Genomic DNA, 16,687 nt, shown 5'->3' with positions numbered 1-16,687 from the left:
CTACCTCTTGGCCGGTAGTCTTCTTGTATCAACCATTTTCATAGCTTTGGCTTATTTATTTATTTGAGACGGAGTTTTGCTCTTGTCACCCAGGCTGGAGTGCAATGGCATGATCTCAGCGCACAGCAACCTCTCCCTCTTGGGTTCAAGTGATTCTCCTGCCTCAGCCTCCCGAGTAGCTGGGACTACAGGTGTGTACCACTATGCTCGGCTAATTTTTTTGTATTTTTAGTAGAGACAGGTTTCACCATTTTGGCCAGGCTGGTCTCGAACTCCTGACCTCAGGTGATCACCTGCCTCTGCCTCCCAAAGTGCTGGGATTGCAGGTGTGAGCCACTGTGCCCAGCCCAGCTTTGGCTTTTAATTTGCAGATCCAGGGATTTCTTTTGAATACTGTCTCAGCTACAGAAATAGAATCCTTAGCTTTGTAAAAATCAGCCACATTGTTTTGTATTTTCAAGAATGTCATGCAGTATACTCCTGAATGATTCCAAGAGATAGGTGTAAAGCTGGTGGAGAAGGGGGGCACATAACATTATTCTTTTTCTTGTAACCGTGTTACAGTGGCATTTGTATTTCCTTGTGATCTCTGCCTTCCATGTCAAGGGGGTTGGGAATAATCACCAGCAATACAACACAGACAACATTTTCTCTTTAGATAGCCTCTTTACCACCATCCACGAGCAGTAGCTTTTCTCCATCAACCCAGCAGACCTATCCCTGCTACAGTGATTTCTGGTACTTTCTGAAATCTGAATGGTATCGGTGAACTCTCTAGCTTGGTAGCATTTTTTTTTCTTCTCAGTTTCCTTCCTTCTCATCCCAATGACCATTTCCCACGAGGAGTTTCAGTCCCTGTGTGAAGTTCAGGTTGCCTAACTGTTGCTACGTTTCAAGCATTTTTGGTCTCAGTCCAGATTGATCCAAACCAGGTTTCTAAATGCCCTTACTTAGTTCTAAAGGAGTTTGAAATTAGAAATGGAAAGAAAGAGAAAAAAAGAGAAAAATGAGGGGCTCTAAAAAATGGAAAAAGCTGACTGCTTCTAGACCTAAATGATAAAAGATAAAATTGGAAAAGGCTTTGAGCAATAGCTCTCCTAAAAACATGCAGTTCATGTGACTTAGCCAAGTGGAAATGAACAAGAATAAGAATGTGTCCTTCTCTTCTGTGGTTTCAGATAATTGCAAGGTCACATTAAGGGAAGAGAAAGAAGCATGGAGGAAGAGAAAGCAAAGCATCAAGACAGGCTTGAAGGTAGCTTTTGGGAAATAACGTAGTATATGTACTGAAATGCAGAACTTAGTGGAAGCAAATAGAAACCTACTAAGTTTTTAAATGAGGTAAATTGCTGTGAAGCCATGAACCTGGAACCAAAGAGTTTTCGATTACTGAGTCCTAAAACCAGTTTCAGGCCACTATACTTGCACCAGAAGGCTGCCTATTGAAGCTGGGTAACCCCCAAAGGTGGCATTCTCCTCAATATCCACTGTAGATATGGCCATGGTGGATAATGGAAAAGGGAGACCCTTCAAAAGGCAAGAGTCAGAGATCACAGAGGACCGTGATGAAGGAGTTCTTCTCAGAAAACACAATCAGAGTCGAATATAAGAACTTAGCCTGAGGCCTCCATAATGCTCTCCAAGCAGGATTTCAGAATTGCTGTGAACCATAATGGCCGAGTGTGTTTTCCACCTTTTCAAACAAGGGTTTTAATTTGCTGATACTCTGTCCCTCCGCCACCATCATATATTGGGTGTGTGTAGAGTAGGGGCTGGGTCTGGAGGCAGATGATTTTTCTTTTTAGTTCGTAGGTCACTGGACCACCAAGAGACATGACGGAGAGTACTAGAACATTGAGCTTTGACCTGGATGTGGTAACGGTAAGATAAGCATGGAGGAAGAGTGAAACGGGTAATTGGTAACAAGCAGAGCAGACCATGTTAGAGACTGGTGGAGTTGATCAAAGTCTGTTTCCTTTGCCTTCTACGTGCAGAGCTGGCCTACTTCCTTGATGTTAAATGGAGTTATGGGACTCAGTTCTGGCCAATGGAATATGTGGGAATTGAAGTACAATACTTCTACTTTTGACTCTTGCAAATGTCCTTGAGATCCTCCATGCTGTGGAGGGCTCTGTGGCCTCAGGGATGGCAGAGACACTAGATGGAAGAATCCCGGGTCCCTGAATAATCTTGTGAGGCAGAGGCTCTGACATGCTTTGGAATAGGACATGAGCAGGAAATGAGAATTAATTGTGTCAAATAATCTAGCAAACAAATCTTTACTTTATTGAGATTTTTGGAATCACCTATTATCACAATTAGTCTACCTTGTTCAACGCAGCCATTAAAGCTACTTGCATTGAAACATATAGGGTATGTGTTGGCTTTACCTATTACCCTCCAATTTTTTTCACCAAATAATTGTAGAAGACTGATATGGTTTGGCTGTGTCCTCATTTAAACCTTAACTTCAGTTGTATCTCCCAGAATTCCCACATGTTGTAAGAGAGACCCAGGGGGAGGTAACTGAATCATGGAGGCTGGTCCTTCCCATGCTATTCTGGTGATATTGAACAACAAGATCTCATGGGTTTATCAGAGGTTTCTGCTTTTGCTTCTTTCTCATTCTCTTTTGCAGCTGCCATGTAAGAAGTGCTTTTCATTCTCCACCATGATTATGAGACCTCACCAGCCACGTGGAACTGTAAGTCCAATTAAACCTCCTTTTCTTCCCAGTCTCAGATATGTCTTTATCAGTAGTGTAAAAATGAACTAGTATAAAGACCTTTGTGGCTAAATCCCTACTTTTGATTGAGTCTGAATTTTCTCTTATGGCCCACATTGTTCTTTTTTTCTGAAGTTAGTCAGTCACCAAGTATTACTGAGTGTCTAAACTCAGATCAACTACTTACTAGCTGTGTGACCTTAAGCACATGTTAGCTTGTTTGTGCTTCAGTTTCCATAAAATGGATATAATAATAGTACTTATCTTGGGTTTTTGTGAAAATTTAAGGAAATTAATCAATACACAGTGCTTAGCAGAGCAGCTGGCACATAGTAAGTGCTGAATAAATGTTATAACATCATTGATATCACCATCATCATCAGTTGCTAGGTATGTGCTTGGCACTACAAACAGCACTGAATGAGATATACAAGATTTGGTCTTCTGTGAGATGTCTGCTTATTTCAGGAGCCTTATTTTTGATCTTGTACTTGTTCAGCATAGTCTCTATTAAATACTTAATTTGAAGAGAAGGGTTTTGCCTCTCTCTAATCAACTCCAGGAAACACTGATTACAGTTGAAGATGCTCTCTGTCTAGCTGAGTGTTCTGAGTCAGTATCCATGTTCTGTTTAGAGGCTCTGAGTGGAGTATTTGTCTGTACCCTGTGGCAATTGGAGTGGGAGGAACAGAGGAAGGTTAGCATCCCTGTTGGTGGAAGGAACTACTTTCTGATCAGAGCCACTTTCTGCTTGGATTGACTTCCTTCCAGCCACTTCCTACTTAGAATGCTAATATAAAAACAGCTGCCACTGTACCTACAGAAGAACACTTTCCTTCTTTTTCTGTCCCTGTTCTCAAGGTCCACTGCCTAGCCATCTCACTTCTGAGGGTGTACAGGCAACACTTGCAAGACCCAGCAGGTTTAGAATCCTTTCCCTTCTTTATTAACCTGTGAGAACAGAGGCTGAACTTAAACCGGCAATGGCCTCATCCAGCCCCTGCTCCATGCATTGAGATGCCTGATGTACCTGGACGCCTGAGTTAATGTCCTTCTGCTCATGCTGCCGGTGTGTGTCATCTCCCTGTCACACACCCTTCAGTGATGCTAGCCAGGCAGGCACACCCACTTGCCTTAGCATGTTTTATGGATGACCCAAGCTGCAAATATCAACATGTATAAGGCATATGCTCTCTTCTTTTGTGTAATTTCAGGCACCAAAATATGCCTACACAGAGGGGTATGTGCGTACAGACACACGCGTATTCTTTTTTTGCCCAGGAGAAATATACTTCTGTGATGTTCCTTCAACTCCCACACATGCCCCTCCATGGCTGGCACATCTCCTAATTATTCCCATCTACTCCCTCCCATAGACCTTTTGTGTGTATATTTGGGCACGCATTTTCTTGGTTCCGCCGAGTTCCTTTCTCTCTTTCTTTCTCTACGTCCCTCCCTCTCCCTCCTTTTCACAGCTTTTAGGAAAATTTGTTAAACTATACACTCTTTATTATTAATGTACATTTATGAAAAATTCTTCACAGTTACAAAAGTGCATGGTTATAAAATCATCTCCATACAAAGGTTGGCATCTTCCCTCTAACCCCGCCCCACCCAGCCCTCCCAACCCCAGACATTAGCACATTACAGGACAGTGCTTAGAAAAACTGAGAGCCCTGTGGATCCAGCTCTCCACCCAGTGCTGTGACAAACACAATAGTGATTTACAAAGGACCCTGTGACTCCTTCATTTCCCTTTTGCTTCTTCCTGGGGTGGGGAAGAGCAGACAATTTTCTCTGGCTTTAGGAAGATGTCCTTTTGAGGAATGGATTAAGATGTATCTTTTTACTCTACTGCTGGAAAGGATGTCAGCAAAGACACCTATAGGGGGAAATGGAAGCTGGGAGGTCTTCCCTTACGGTTGAAGACAAACACCTGTCTTGATCTGTTTAAATTTCATACATGTACCTCCTTGAAAGGAGCCATGAACTTCTACAGCAACTCTGGGTTCCTATTTCTGCAAAGTTCCCTGGGAATTCCTCTAGGAATGGGGAAAGAGAGATGAGGGTTTGTCTAAAGGGGGACCAGGGATAACTGGTCCAAAGTGGTGTGATTCAGATATAAGGGCTCTTCTAAAAAGGAATTTTCTTGGCCCAAACCTTGACCAAGCTAAACTTTGATATCCTCTGGTCGAGCATGGAGGAAGCTTCTGCAATGAGGACTTCTCTGAGGGGCAGGAGAGAATAGAGGGAAGCAGCCAGAAGTCAGCTTCTCATTTGGATGACCCTGCCACAGATTTTTCTCCTTCTGTATTTTCTGAGCATCCAGTCCTACCCTAAACCTGGTGGGGTTCCATCTGAATCTGTCAAGCAATGTAATATTAGGTTGGTGCAAAAGTAATTGCGGGTTTTGCTATCACTTTTAAGGGCAAAAACCACGATTACTTTTGCACCAACCTAAATAAGCAGATGGCTCAGTGGATGATGTCAGAGAACTGAACCCAAATTCCAGAAAGATCTGTCCTATGTCAGCAGACCGCCAACACACAAGGAACTTCACAGACAGACATACAGATGCAGAGATACTCCATCGCATACATATTAACCAGTTTGGATAATTTGAATGAAGCCTTGTGGTTACCAGGGATGTGGGAGCAATTGCAATGAGGATTGCTAGATTATCTTTAGAAGCTTGCTTCTCATAGCTTGGACAAGCTGACGGCAGTGGGGGAGAAGCAGGGAATTCCTTGGCAGTAGGTGGGTTGAATACTTTTCTCATTATGCTCTAGTAAACTGGGGCGCTTTTAGCAGCAGGAGAAACATCTGTCCTTTAAAAGCCATGTATCCTGCTCAGAAAGGTTTGGCGTTAATGGAGACCAGATTGTCCCACTAGAAAGAACAGTTGATGTCAAGGGGGCATTTGGTGTCTTTTCTCGTTCTAGTCCTATGCAAAAAAAGTATCTATCTTAAAATATATCAACTATATTTTGGCAAACAATAGTTCCTAGGAGATTATTATAGTATATGGTATCCCTCTATGGGAAGCTTTTCTATTTTGTCAGGATTATAGTTTCTAAAAGTTCCTCTCCAGGTATTTAGGCTGTCAGCCTGGCTTGTTAGAGAACAGCTCGAGTTCGCCATCCTTGGTCATCACAGAAGAGAGCAGGGCACAGTTCTGCTTCGGATATCAGACGTTGTAAGCAAGATTCAGGGGACACACGTTCAAGTACCTCAGGTCTAGCAGAGTTTCTGAAGACTCTTTTGGTTGACTAGCTCAGGGAAGCACAAGTGAGGGATGCCGTCCTGGAAGATGGCATGTTCTCCTCCTTCATTCCTTTGAGGCTTTCCAGGAGGATGGGATGATGGAATACTGCTGGAGCTTGGGGCAAGGTAGGTGGAAAGCCCCTATTTTAATTCTCCTCCTGGCCAGCTTATCAGCACGTTTGGCTGTGCCTTCATGCTTTTCTCCTAAACTGCAGAGGTTCTCACCTGTAGCTTTCTTGCTCTTTTAGTATCTCTTGCAACACACACAGCAGGGCTTGAGTAGGAAGGGTTAACACAGCTTCCTCTCTTGATTCCCAAAGATCTAATTTTTCACATGACTGCCTCCGTGGCCACCAGTGCTGATGTTTTATCTACCTATTGTAAAGCAGGAGTCTCCTATTCAGATGTTATTTGTGTAATCTCTGTTTCAGAGCCTGTAATTTGCCCTAGCGGGAGCATAGTCCAATCTGTACAGCAGATGGGTTGACTGCCTTCTATTTAGCTGACCTACTAGCACATTCATGGCTACTGAATTCCAGGGCCCCATTATCCAGCCCTCTGAGGCATTCTCTTCCCCAAGCACTCGGGAAAGCACTGGAAAGAGAACCGTGTAGGGTTGAGTCCCAACCTTGCCACATACACAAGTCCTATCCAACCTTGAGACTGTTTTTCCCATCTGTAAAACAAGATTATTGATGTTTGATTTACCTCCTGCACAGGGTTGTGAAAAGTCACAGAGGACGATGTGAAAACACTCATGAACTCTCCGGTGCTGAACAAGTGGAGGGAAGATAATGATGATGCCGACGAAACTGACGAAGGAGACGATGATGGTAATTGTGCTTTGCTCGTAAAGTTACTTGATTTTTGACTGACTGATTAGATGCAGTTTCCCTGAATGGAGCTGCCTACCACCTTCCTTCTAGGGCTCATCCAGACAACTTTGGATAAGTCACTCAGCTCTCTATGATTAATTCATCTGTCAAATGGGGATAATAAGAACCACCAGGCAGTGTTGCTGGGAGAATTGAAAGAAGCAAGTCAATAGATATCAAAGTGCCCAGAGGAGTGCCTGGACCTTATTAGAAACTTTGTCATCTCTACTTGAATTTGAATTTATACAACTCAAGAGGGAATGGTGATGTTCCCCAACTTGGAAGGGGCAGTACAAACAGTACAGACTTTATCTTGCTCATAGTGGCATGCGACTTTAACCTCGCTGAGCCTTAATTGCCTCATTTGTAAAATGGGAACAACAGCGTTCAGCTCAATCTGTGTGTGTTAAAGGGAATGATGGTTTGTGGAGAGAGCTTTTCACAGTGCCTGACGCTGGCGAGGGCTCAGTATTTAACAGCTCTCTCGCCCTTACGCTTACGTGGGCGAGTTGCTTAGAAGAAAATGCAAAGCTTCCTATGGTCGTTAACTGTGATGCTTTTGTCCTCTTTAAGCTCTGGGTACTGCCAGGCCATGGGTCAGTGGCGCACAGTGCACTTTCCTGGTGAGACCCTGTGGCATGAGCACTGTGGCAAGAACGGTCACATGATGAGGGTCCCAGGATGCCGGGACTCTTGCTGCCCCAGTTGCTGGGCCTCCTGCCTCTCTCTTCTGAAGCAAATCATGAGTAAGAGGCAGGAGAAAGGGCACCGAAAGTGTCCATCCTCAGCCTGCTGCCTGGGACCTCACCAGCCGGTGACAATTGGTCATATGGGGGCAGTCACTAGGAGGTGGTCTCACCTGGTAGCTGCTGGTGGAAGGAGGCCAGGGGCTGGCATGGAGGTGTTTGTACTCCCTGGAGGCAGTGGCTGATTGCCGAGAGCTGACTGTTTCGGTGGGGAGTAGGTTTGAGTTATGTGCCACACCCCCTGTATACAAGTTTGTGACCAGGAACTGTTCATCTTTTCAACACCGTGCCCTATGCATACTCTGGCCTCTGCCATCTGCAGACACCTTTTTTTGCCTACCTGACAAAGTAGATATTTCTTGATGACCCAGTTCACAAATCACTCCACCCTTATAATTCTCATGGACATTGCTAGATACAGATGATGGTTCCTACTGGGCGTCCATAATGATGTGCTCAGAGTCCTGACATATAGTCTTAAAGGGAATAGTTTTTGGATCTCTCTCCTTGACTAGGGGTAATTGCCTTGAGGGCGGGGACTGAGTCAATTAATCTGATGTTCCCAGTTCCTAGCGCACCGCCTGGCCCAAAGCAGACGCGCATACAAAGTGAGTGTTCCCACCTTGCTTGAGCCACGACTGAGGCAGCCAGGTCACCATGGAGCCAGAGTGGGGAGTCAGGGAGGGCGTCTGGTGGTCAGCAGCTGTGGTGGTCAGCAGCATGGAGGGACGGGAGGCAGCCATGTCAGATCTCTTCCTCTTCACTGGCCTTGCTCCAGCGGTGGCAGCAGTTGGCGGTGATGCCCAGGAGGAAGTTGGTGGCCACAGAGGCGATGGACACCACGAAGCCCACGAACGCAATGAACAGGTAATCATCCAGGGTCAGGGTCAGGTGGCAGGCCTTGAAGCTCTCCTCGGTGAGTGAGAAGAGGGGGGCTCCCTCGACTTCAGGGGGGCCCCGGCACTCAGCCAGCTGAGAATCTGTAACACAGAAGCCAGGGAGGGTGAGGTACCCAGAGAGGGAGAGGGGATTGGAGAACCCTTTAACCCCAACTGCTCCCTGGAAAAAGGAAGGAAGACATTCACCGCGGTTCTTCCGTGTGCCAAGAATCCTATAATCTTCTTTAGTTCCCTCAACACCTCTCAAGGCAAGGATTTTTATGTCTGTTTCTACAGATGTGGAAAGCACTGTTTGAAGAGTTCAGCAATTTGCTGAAAGTCATCTGGCTTTGATCCGTGGTAGGTCTGGGGACACCATCGTCTCTTACCATAACCTCCCGACTGGTTTCTGGGCTTCTGAAGGTGTCTACCCTCAGCCTGCAGCCTGGAACCTCACCAGCAGGTGACAAACTATTTCAATACAGTCGGCTGAGTGGTTCTTTCAAACCTGAAGTCCTGGCGTGTCTTCTCTACTTGAAACCCTTCCCTGGCTTCCCATCTTTGAGTGAAGCAAAAGCCAGGGTGCTCCCCGTGGGCTCCAGGGACTCTTGCCCAGCTCTCCCACTCGGTTCCTTGTTTACTCTGCTCCAGCCACATATACCTCCTAGTTACTCTTCCACGTCCCCAGAGTGTCCCCTCAAGACGTGGGGAAGGGATGCTTTTGCATTTGTCCCTTTGGGAGGGAGTTTCTCCCCTTGACCTCTGCACAGCTCAGCCCCCCAGTTTCTTTGGGACTTGGCTCAATGCCACATTATTAGTGAGGCCTTCCCTCTTTATGACTCTAAATAGCACCCCCACTTCATCTCCCCCTGGTCTCCCAATCTTACCTGCTCTGCTCTATTTTTCTATGTAGCGTTGATCACTGCCTGAAAGTTCATTGGTTTCTTTCCTGTCTCCTCCCCTTTTCATATAAACTCCTCCCATGGGATCTTTAGCATGAGAACAGTGTCCCTTCTATAGTAAGTGCTTGATGAATCTTTACAACATGAATACAAGACTCTGCCCAACTCCAAAGCATTGGGTCTTTCTACTACTTATGTGGCTTTTCTGGATACACAGAATATAGGGTTAAAACTATGGATTCTGGAGCTATTGGTCTGGTTTCAAATCCCCTCTTCACCCCTTGCTAGTTGCATGGTTACGGATAAGTGATTTAACCTCTCTGTGTCTTGACTTCTTCATTTGTCAAATGAGGATAATAACAGTATCTACTTCTTAGGGTTGTAGTGAGGGTTCAGTGAGTTGACATAGATGAGTTACATGTTATATATTAGTGTAATATATGTAATATATAACATATATTTCAATTATTTAAATTATTATATTGGTTAGTTTCCCTAGACAGGTCATTGGGGGTCATAGTCTGCACTCTGGCTTCTGGGGGAGGGGGCTGCTTTTTCCTGGTGGGGTTACTGTTATCTCCAGCCTTGATGATCTCACCTCATCCTTCCGGGGTTGCTTTTATGAATGCACAATGGCTGTTAATGGGCTTATCTCGCTCTGCCTGGGAAGCAAGGGCAGCGTGCAGGCGGCACTCCTGCCATGCAGCGCTAGGCACTGGCTTTCCTGCAGCCAGTTGTTCCTTTGTTCAGTGGAATAAGTATTAATTAAGCTCTTACCTTGGGTACGTCTTTTTTATTTTGATATTTCTGGCTCTCATGCTCTGCCTCTATTAAGAAGGGACCTCTATAAGAAGGGGATAATCCAATCTAAATTTTCTGAGAGTCAATAAGAAGACATTTTTTAAGTTATGCATTGTATAAATGCTCTGTATTTATTCTGCAGTTTTTGAGGGCAAGGAATCAAATGATGGGTTTGGATTGACCCTTCTGAGAACTGAATCAGCATCAATATCCTTGGAAATGGGGAGTCAGGTTTGGAAGGAGAACACAGTCTTCCCCAAATCCCAGGTTGTGTGGTCCCTGGAGGCTGTGACCCCAGGACCTGTGCCCTACTCAGGCCTGGATCCTGTCTGGGCTTGACTTGCATGACTTCTCCTCTGGAAATCTGAAGAGGCTGAACTCTAAAGTCTATTATGTATGTGAAGCCAGTAGTGCTGAGACAGTGAGATGGGGAATGTGGCAGTACTTATATGGACCAGCCAGAGGAGCCCCTGACAGTCATCAGTGGGACCACACAGGACACAGGATGGGAACGTGGAGGCTGACAAACCCGCTGGTAAGTCAAGGCACCAGTCTTAAAGCCATGCTGTATCCCAGGGGCTTGCTTATGGACCTCTTTGTTCAATTTTTCCAAAAACCATGGATAATAGTGGAGTCCCACGAAGAAAAACGGAGGAAGCAGCTGAAAGGATCTAAAGGGAGGAACGTCACCTGGTTCTGCCCACACTGGCAAATTCTGTCCCTAAGAAGAAGCACCCTGGTGAGTATGGCCTGGTGTAAAGTGTATTCTGTGGAGGAGCAGGGAACCTGAGTTTCCAGCTGGGCTTGTTTGCTTTGTCATCATGAGCCTGTGGACAGCCACTGTCCCCCTCCGGAGTTCAGGTTCCTCACCTGTACTGATGTGTGAGGCTACACTGATGAAATCTTGGACGCTTGTCCTGCTTGTTGCAAGCCTGAGCTTCTGCAGGGCAGCAGGGACCTCAGAGATCACAGGAAAGGAGTCCCTGGGTATGGTGGAAGCTGAGTGCTTCGGTGCCCTTTCTGTAATTAGTGCACAGGACAGAGAGGGAAGGCACGGCCTGCCGAGGTTGAGCAAGTGGGAAGACTACTCCAGGCAGCCTCCCGCTCCTGCCCTCCACCATCGCCCCAACCCAGTCCCCAGCTATTTTGGTGCCAGAGAATTTCCTCCTACAGCTCTGTGGAAACACTGGAATCGTGACCCACAGCCCTCCCCAAACTATTTTGGTCTTGGGCTCCCCACTCAGTCCTCCTCCCCCTGTTACCGCATTCGGCATTGCTGCTTCTCAGCACGTGCTGAGCTCAGGTTCTGGGAAAGCCCTGGGGTGGGGCCCTCTGCTACTACTTCTGGTGCTTGTGCCAAGCCTTGGCGCTGTCACACAGGAGAGCTGGTGGCTAGGGCTGCAGCTGAACATCGCCTGCCTCTGGGTCAGCCTCAGATGCCACTGGGTTGGGACAGCCATCAAAACCTGTGTGATTTGGGCTCCTTCAGGCCCCGGTCCACCCTCTGGTTGGGACTGGCTGGCTGAGTTGCCACATCGCAGTCTTTGTTTCAGTATAAACCCTGTGTCCAGAGTTTATACTGCTCAGAGCCTTGAATTTGAGGAAGGTCAGGTTCTCATAGCTGAGGTCCAGTTCTTGAAGCTGCATGAGGTCCTAGAACTCTACTGCAGCCCTTTGGCCAGTCCAGGACTCGGGCTCTGACTCTTCTGGTAGGCCGGAACCGGACTCTTTGGGATATAGCCAGGGAGACTGCCAGGGCTCAAATCCTGGCTTCAACAATTAGCAGCTGTGTACCTTCAAACGAGCTACGGAACCTCTCTGTGCCTGTTTCCTCCTCTGTAGAGTAGGGACCTCATTAGTGTTCTTCTGGAGATAGGGAGAGATAGGTAAGTAAACGTGCTTAAGAGAGAGCCTGGTAAATAGTAAGTACTAAGGTCTCAAGTTCCTCCTGGAGCGTGTTGGTTGGCATGGGACTGAAGTTGTAGCTCTATTGAGATTGAGTTAGCCATTACTATTTATACGAGAGTTTTTCAACACACGGACTGCTAAAAAAGCAGTGTGGCAGAATAGAACAGGGCTTAGAAGTCAAATAAATCTAGGTTTTATTCACGGTCCTGACGCTTTTTGATTTTTATATTTGTATTGTTTTTTTCATGGCCCTGCCACTTTCTAAGGGCGTGATTCCAGTCAAGCCTTTTTATTGTTCTAAATTTCAGTTTATTCACCTGGAAATGAGTATAATAAAAACAGAGGTCCCATAGGATCATGCATGCTGAGATCTTGGGTCATGGTGAAAGCTCAATCAGAACCACCCCGGATGAGCGATTCCCACCTGTTTACTATCTGTCTGCCTCATTAGGTCGTGAGCACCGCAGCGGTGAGGGACTGTCCATTTCATGAATGAATGGGCCCTTAGTGCCTCACCATGTATTGCAAGGATTCGACAAACAACCTGTTGACCGAGCTGGTGTACAAACGGGCAGGCCCACGTTACAAAACACAGTAGGTGCTTTCCGGCTCTAAGTCCCTCCCCTTTCTTTGGAGCCTATGCTTCCACTGAGGCAAGTCCTCCCTGTGGACTGCCCCCTCCTGCCCCCTGCCCCCCATTACCTGCTGTACAGCGCTGGATCCGGTTTCGTAACCACTTCAGCAGAGGCTCCATGGTGCAGCCGCACACCCAGGGGTTGCCGCCGATCTGCAGGGTCACCAGCCCCGGTAGATCCTCAAGAGCCTCGAGGCTGAGGAAGGCCAGGCCCCCATAGCTGAGGTCCAGGTCCCGGAGCTGCACGAGGCCTTGGAAGGCATGGGGGTGCACCCTCCGCAGCCAGGGGTTGTGGCTCAGGTCGATGTGGACCAGTCCATGGGCCTCCTGGAACATGTCGGCCGGCACGTGGCTGAAGTTGTTGTAGCTCAGATCCAGGTGTACCAAGCGTTTGGCATGGAGGAAGAGGCCCTGGGGCAGCTCCATCAAGGAGTTGTTGCGCAAATCCAGCACCCGGAGCTCCATGTAGCATGTGAGGTAGCCAGGCGGCACCGCTGTGATGCGGTTGTGGGCCAGGCTGAGGTTGCGGGTGTCCATTGGCAGGTCTGGGGGCACAGAGAATAGCCGCTGGCTGCTGCAATCCACCACCTGGTTACGGCATGTGCAAAGGACTGGGCAGCTGGTGCCAGCATCTGAGTGCATCAACCCGGCTGCCAGGAGGAGAGAGATCAGCAGCATCGATGGGTGGGGTGGCCCGGGCCAGGGAAGCTGGGCCCAAGTGTCACCCATCTTAGGCAGCTGGCAACAGCAGTGCTGGAGGGAGCCCATGAGGACCGTGTTCATGGAATCGAGTCTGTGACACAGGAAGGCAGTTACATCAGGGGCCAGCGTCTGCGAAGGTGGGGCTTCTGAGCATGTGGTATCATGGCTAGAGACTTTCCCAGGAGCCTCTGAGCACCAGAGAGCTTCCTGAGATCCACAGGAGGTCCACTTCCGGAGCCTAGGGGGCAAGAAACCCTGTCGAGGTCCCCCAGGGTCTGGAATGATGATCAAAACCTGAGAGAGGGAGGGGACAGGATGGGGCTCGGTCAGCTGCCAGCAGGTCCTGGAAGAGTTCCCGCAGATGCTTTGTGTCTCTCTCACCCATGCCTGCTGGATGTCCCTCTTGGTGCTGTGTCTGGGAGGGAGGGGCTGAAGGAGATGAAAGGTGCCCTTTAAAGATCCTTGGCACTTCTTCTAAGAAAACTTAAGTTCTGTCCCATGTCTGGGACTGATTAGGAAGCCAGGGCTGCACCTGGGTCTCCAGTGTTGAAGGTCTCAGAGGCCATTTGTCCTGGTGGCCCGGTGGGCTTGAGTCCAAGGGGGTCCCAGGGTGGGTGTTTTGGGAAGAGAGCCCGGGAGGAAGTGAGTCTCCATGAGCCTCCTCAGCCTCAGTGGCTGCTGGAATCCCCAGGGAGCCTCTCTGTTCCCCAAAGAGAGGAGGACCCCAGGTGATGCCTACTGTCTGGGCCTCTGGGGCCAGAAGAAGCCATGAGTCCTGAAGGTGCAGGCTGCTTTGGCAACTTCTCCAAGTCAGCGCCTTCCTCAGCGCAGCTCTGTATTCAGCAGGTGGAGGCCGAATTCCCTCTGTCAACAAGGAAAGCACTCAGGCGGAGAAATACTGTGCCCTGCATGCCCCCTTGTCCCTTCACCTAGGACCCTTGTCTTATCTCTGTCTCTTTTTTTCCTCCCTTCTTTGGTCCCCCAACCACAAAGTTCTCTGCTGACTGTCTCTCAGGTGTGGGCCATGGCAGGCTGATACCCCACGCTCACATTGCTGTCACCCACGAGCCCTCCCTGACCCAACCTGCAGCCCTTCTCCTCTGGGTTTCTTCCTTGGGTTAGATTTTCTTCTTCTTCTCATAACCCCGCCCCCATCAGTACCAAACACGCCACCCTGGAACAACTCCCCAAGGAAAACACGCATCCACACTCTGGGGGTTTGCACACCCCTTTCAAACACTCTAAGCGCGCCTGTCTCCTCTTACACACACACACACACACACGCGCGCGCGCGCGCGCGCACCATTCTTCTGTGACTCCCCCACATTTTGCCCTGCCCGCGCTCACGCCCACCGGCTTTCGCTCCAGCTTCCTTCTGCACAGGCGAGCCTGCAGACCCCTCCCCAGCCGACCCCCAGCATCTCTCCCCCGCCCCCCCCAGCGCACACTCCTCATCGCAGCACCCCTTTCCACACGCTGCACCCCCCAGCAGAGCGACCGAGAGTGATGCCACGCCCAGAGCCTCAGCCCTCGCGCCCGTGCCCCGCGCCCTCTCGCGCCTCCGCTGCCCACCTGCTGTGCTCGGTCCTCCCCTCACCCTCGGTCTGGCGCTGTTTTCCAACGGCTTGGAGCCTCAATCCCGCCCACCGGGAAATCACCCCAGCTCCCCTTCATGCAGACTCAGTTTCCGGAGCCCCAGGTCTCCCTCTGCACTCCCACAGGCCCCTTGAGCCTACTCACTCCGTTCCAAGGACGCAGCCACCAGTCTGCCGCAGGCAGGCGCGGGTCTCCCTCCCTCCTCCTGGAATCCCCGCTCGCTCCCTGCTCGCTTCAGAACAGATTGCCTCCCCGGCTCTTCCCCTCCCCCGGCCTCTCCTCCTCCTCGTCTCCCGGATCCCTGGCCAGCATCTTCCGCGATTTCCCGTCCTGTGGTCCCTCTGCCCCTTCTTTCACCCTAAAGGAAAATCGCAGAGAAAGGATGCTTGGAAGAAAGTTCACAGGATCCAAATGCTCCTTTCCGAAACTCAGCTAGTGCCCAGGCTGCTGGGGTAGAAGGCTTCCGCCAGGGCCAGGGCTTTCCCCTCCCTCCCCCCTTCCCGCCCTCTCCCTCTCCCTCCCTCCCTCCTTCCCCCCTCTTCTCTCCCTTTTTCACTCCCCTTTTTTCCTCGAGGGCCAGGTACTGACGTTTCACTGTCTCTTAGCAACTGCCTCCACATCTCTGAGCAACAGGAGAACTGGCTGTGGACCCCACCACGAGGAGAGAGGAGAGAAGAAAGCACCCGGCAGAATTCACAGCTTCCCACAGGATCCTGAGGATAGGGCGAGGGGAAGAAGGGGAGATGAGGGTGGGCAACTGGACGGGAGCAGAGAAAGAGGTGCAGGCAGGGAGAGAGGCTTAAAAGGCCCAGAGGGAGAGGTTGTAGTAGGGGCAAGGTGTGGACCTGGAATTGGAGACAGAGGAGGGTCAGCTTAAGGACATTAGACCCAGAAGGAAAAACTAAGAGGGCTTGCAGTGAAAGGAGAAAGGGACTTAGTGGAGGATGTGTGGGGTGGGTGGGGAGTGAAGAATGGGGGCATTGAAGACAGGAATAAGAATGGAAACAAAAAAGACATGCGCATATGACAAGTGTGCTCACTTGATGGGATATTATCTTTGCAGTGGCCACATAAAGTCTACTCAACCTGGGTTGGAATGTATTTGGGGCTCCAGGTACCAGGTGATTGACTCAGGGCTTGTTAGGGACCATTATCACAGGAGAGACCTTTTTTATGTTCCATGATTGTCCCTAAGTCCTGACCCCATGGGTTCTCTGGGGCTAGGAGGCCTGGCTGGAGTATACCAATTTCCCCTTGGCTTGGGGTATGAGAAACTTGGGGATCCAGAAGGCCAACTTCTTGGCCAGGTGGGAGCATCTGGGGCTGTACAGACACTTGGATCTGTCAAGGGGAAAGGAAGCTTGTGATCCTTTCTTGATTCTCCAGGCCCAAGGGATTCTGTCTGTCGTCTTGTTACCATCCTTTCAAGCTTCCTTGGAGTGACTTCAGATGAGGATGAAATTTGTGCAATATCTCTTTTGTCACTGACCCATTGAACAAGTCTCTAGCTGTCCTGCACTTTAAAATTGGTCTTGACCAGTTGGTTTTCTCAAAGAGCTGGCTTAATTCTTTGCTTAATAAGTATTTATTAAGCATTCACTCTATGCGGGGTACTTGGCCAGATGGTGGGCAAGAAGATGGACGTAGACTCCTCAG

General features: G+C 49.0%; 1 protein-coding gene across 1 annotated transcript; it reads right to left on the bottom strand.

Annotated features, from left to right (window-relative positions):
• Positions 1 to 6,809: 6,809 nt before the first annotated feature.
• LRRC55 (leucine rich repeat containing 55) lies at positions 6,810 to 15,584 on the bottom strand. Its single transcript, XM_003920103.4, has 3 exons — positions 15,176 to 15,584; positions 12,802 to 14,299; positions 6,810 to 8,590 (listed from the first exon to the last, which is right to left on the bottom strand). The coding sequence occupies exons 2-3, from the start codon at positions 13,514 to 13,516 to the stop codon at positions 8,355 to 8,357; spliced, it is 951 nt and encodes a 316-aa protein (XP_003920152.3). The 5' UTR covers positions 13,517 to 14,299; positions 15,176 to 15,584; the 3' UTR covers positions 6,810 to 8,354.
• Between the last annotated feature and the right edge of the window lie 1,103 nt (positions 15,585 to 16,687).

This window comes from Saimiri boliviensis, chromosome 6 (genome assembly GCF_048565385.1).
Source record: "Saimiri boliviensis isolate mSaiBol1 chromosome 6, mSaiBol1.pri, whole genome shotgun sequence".
NCBI lineage: Eukaryota > Metazoa > Chordata > Mammalia > Primates > Cebidae > Saimiri > Saimiri boliviensis.
Note: the sequence above shows the minus strand (reverse complement) of the source record. Positions and strands in the feature narration are given on the sequence as shown.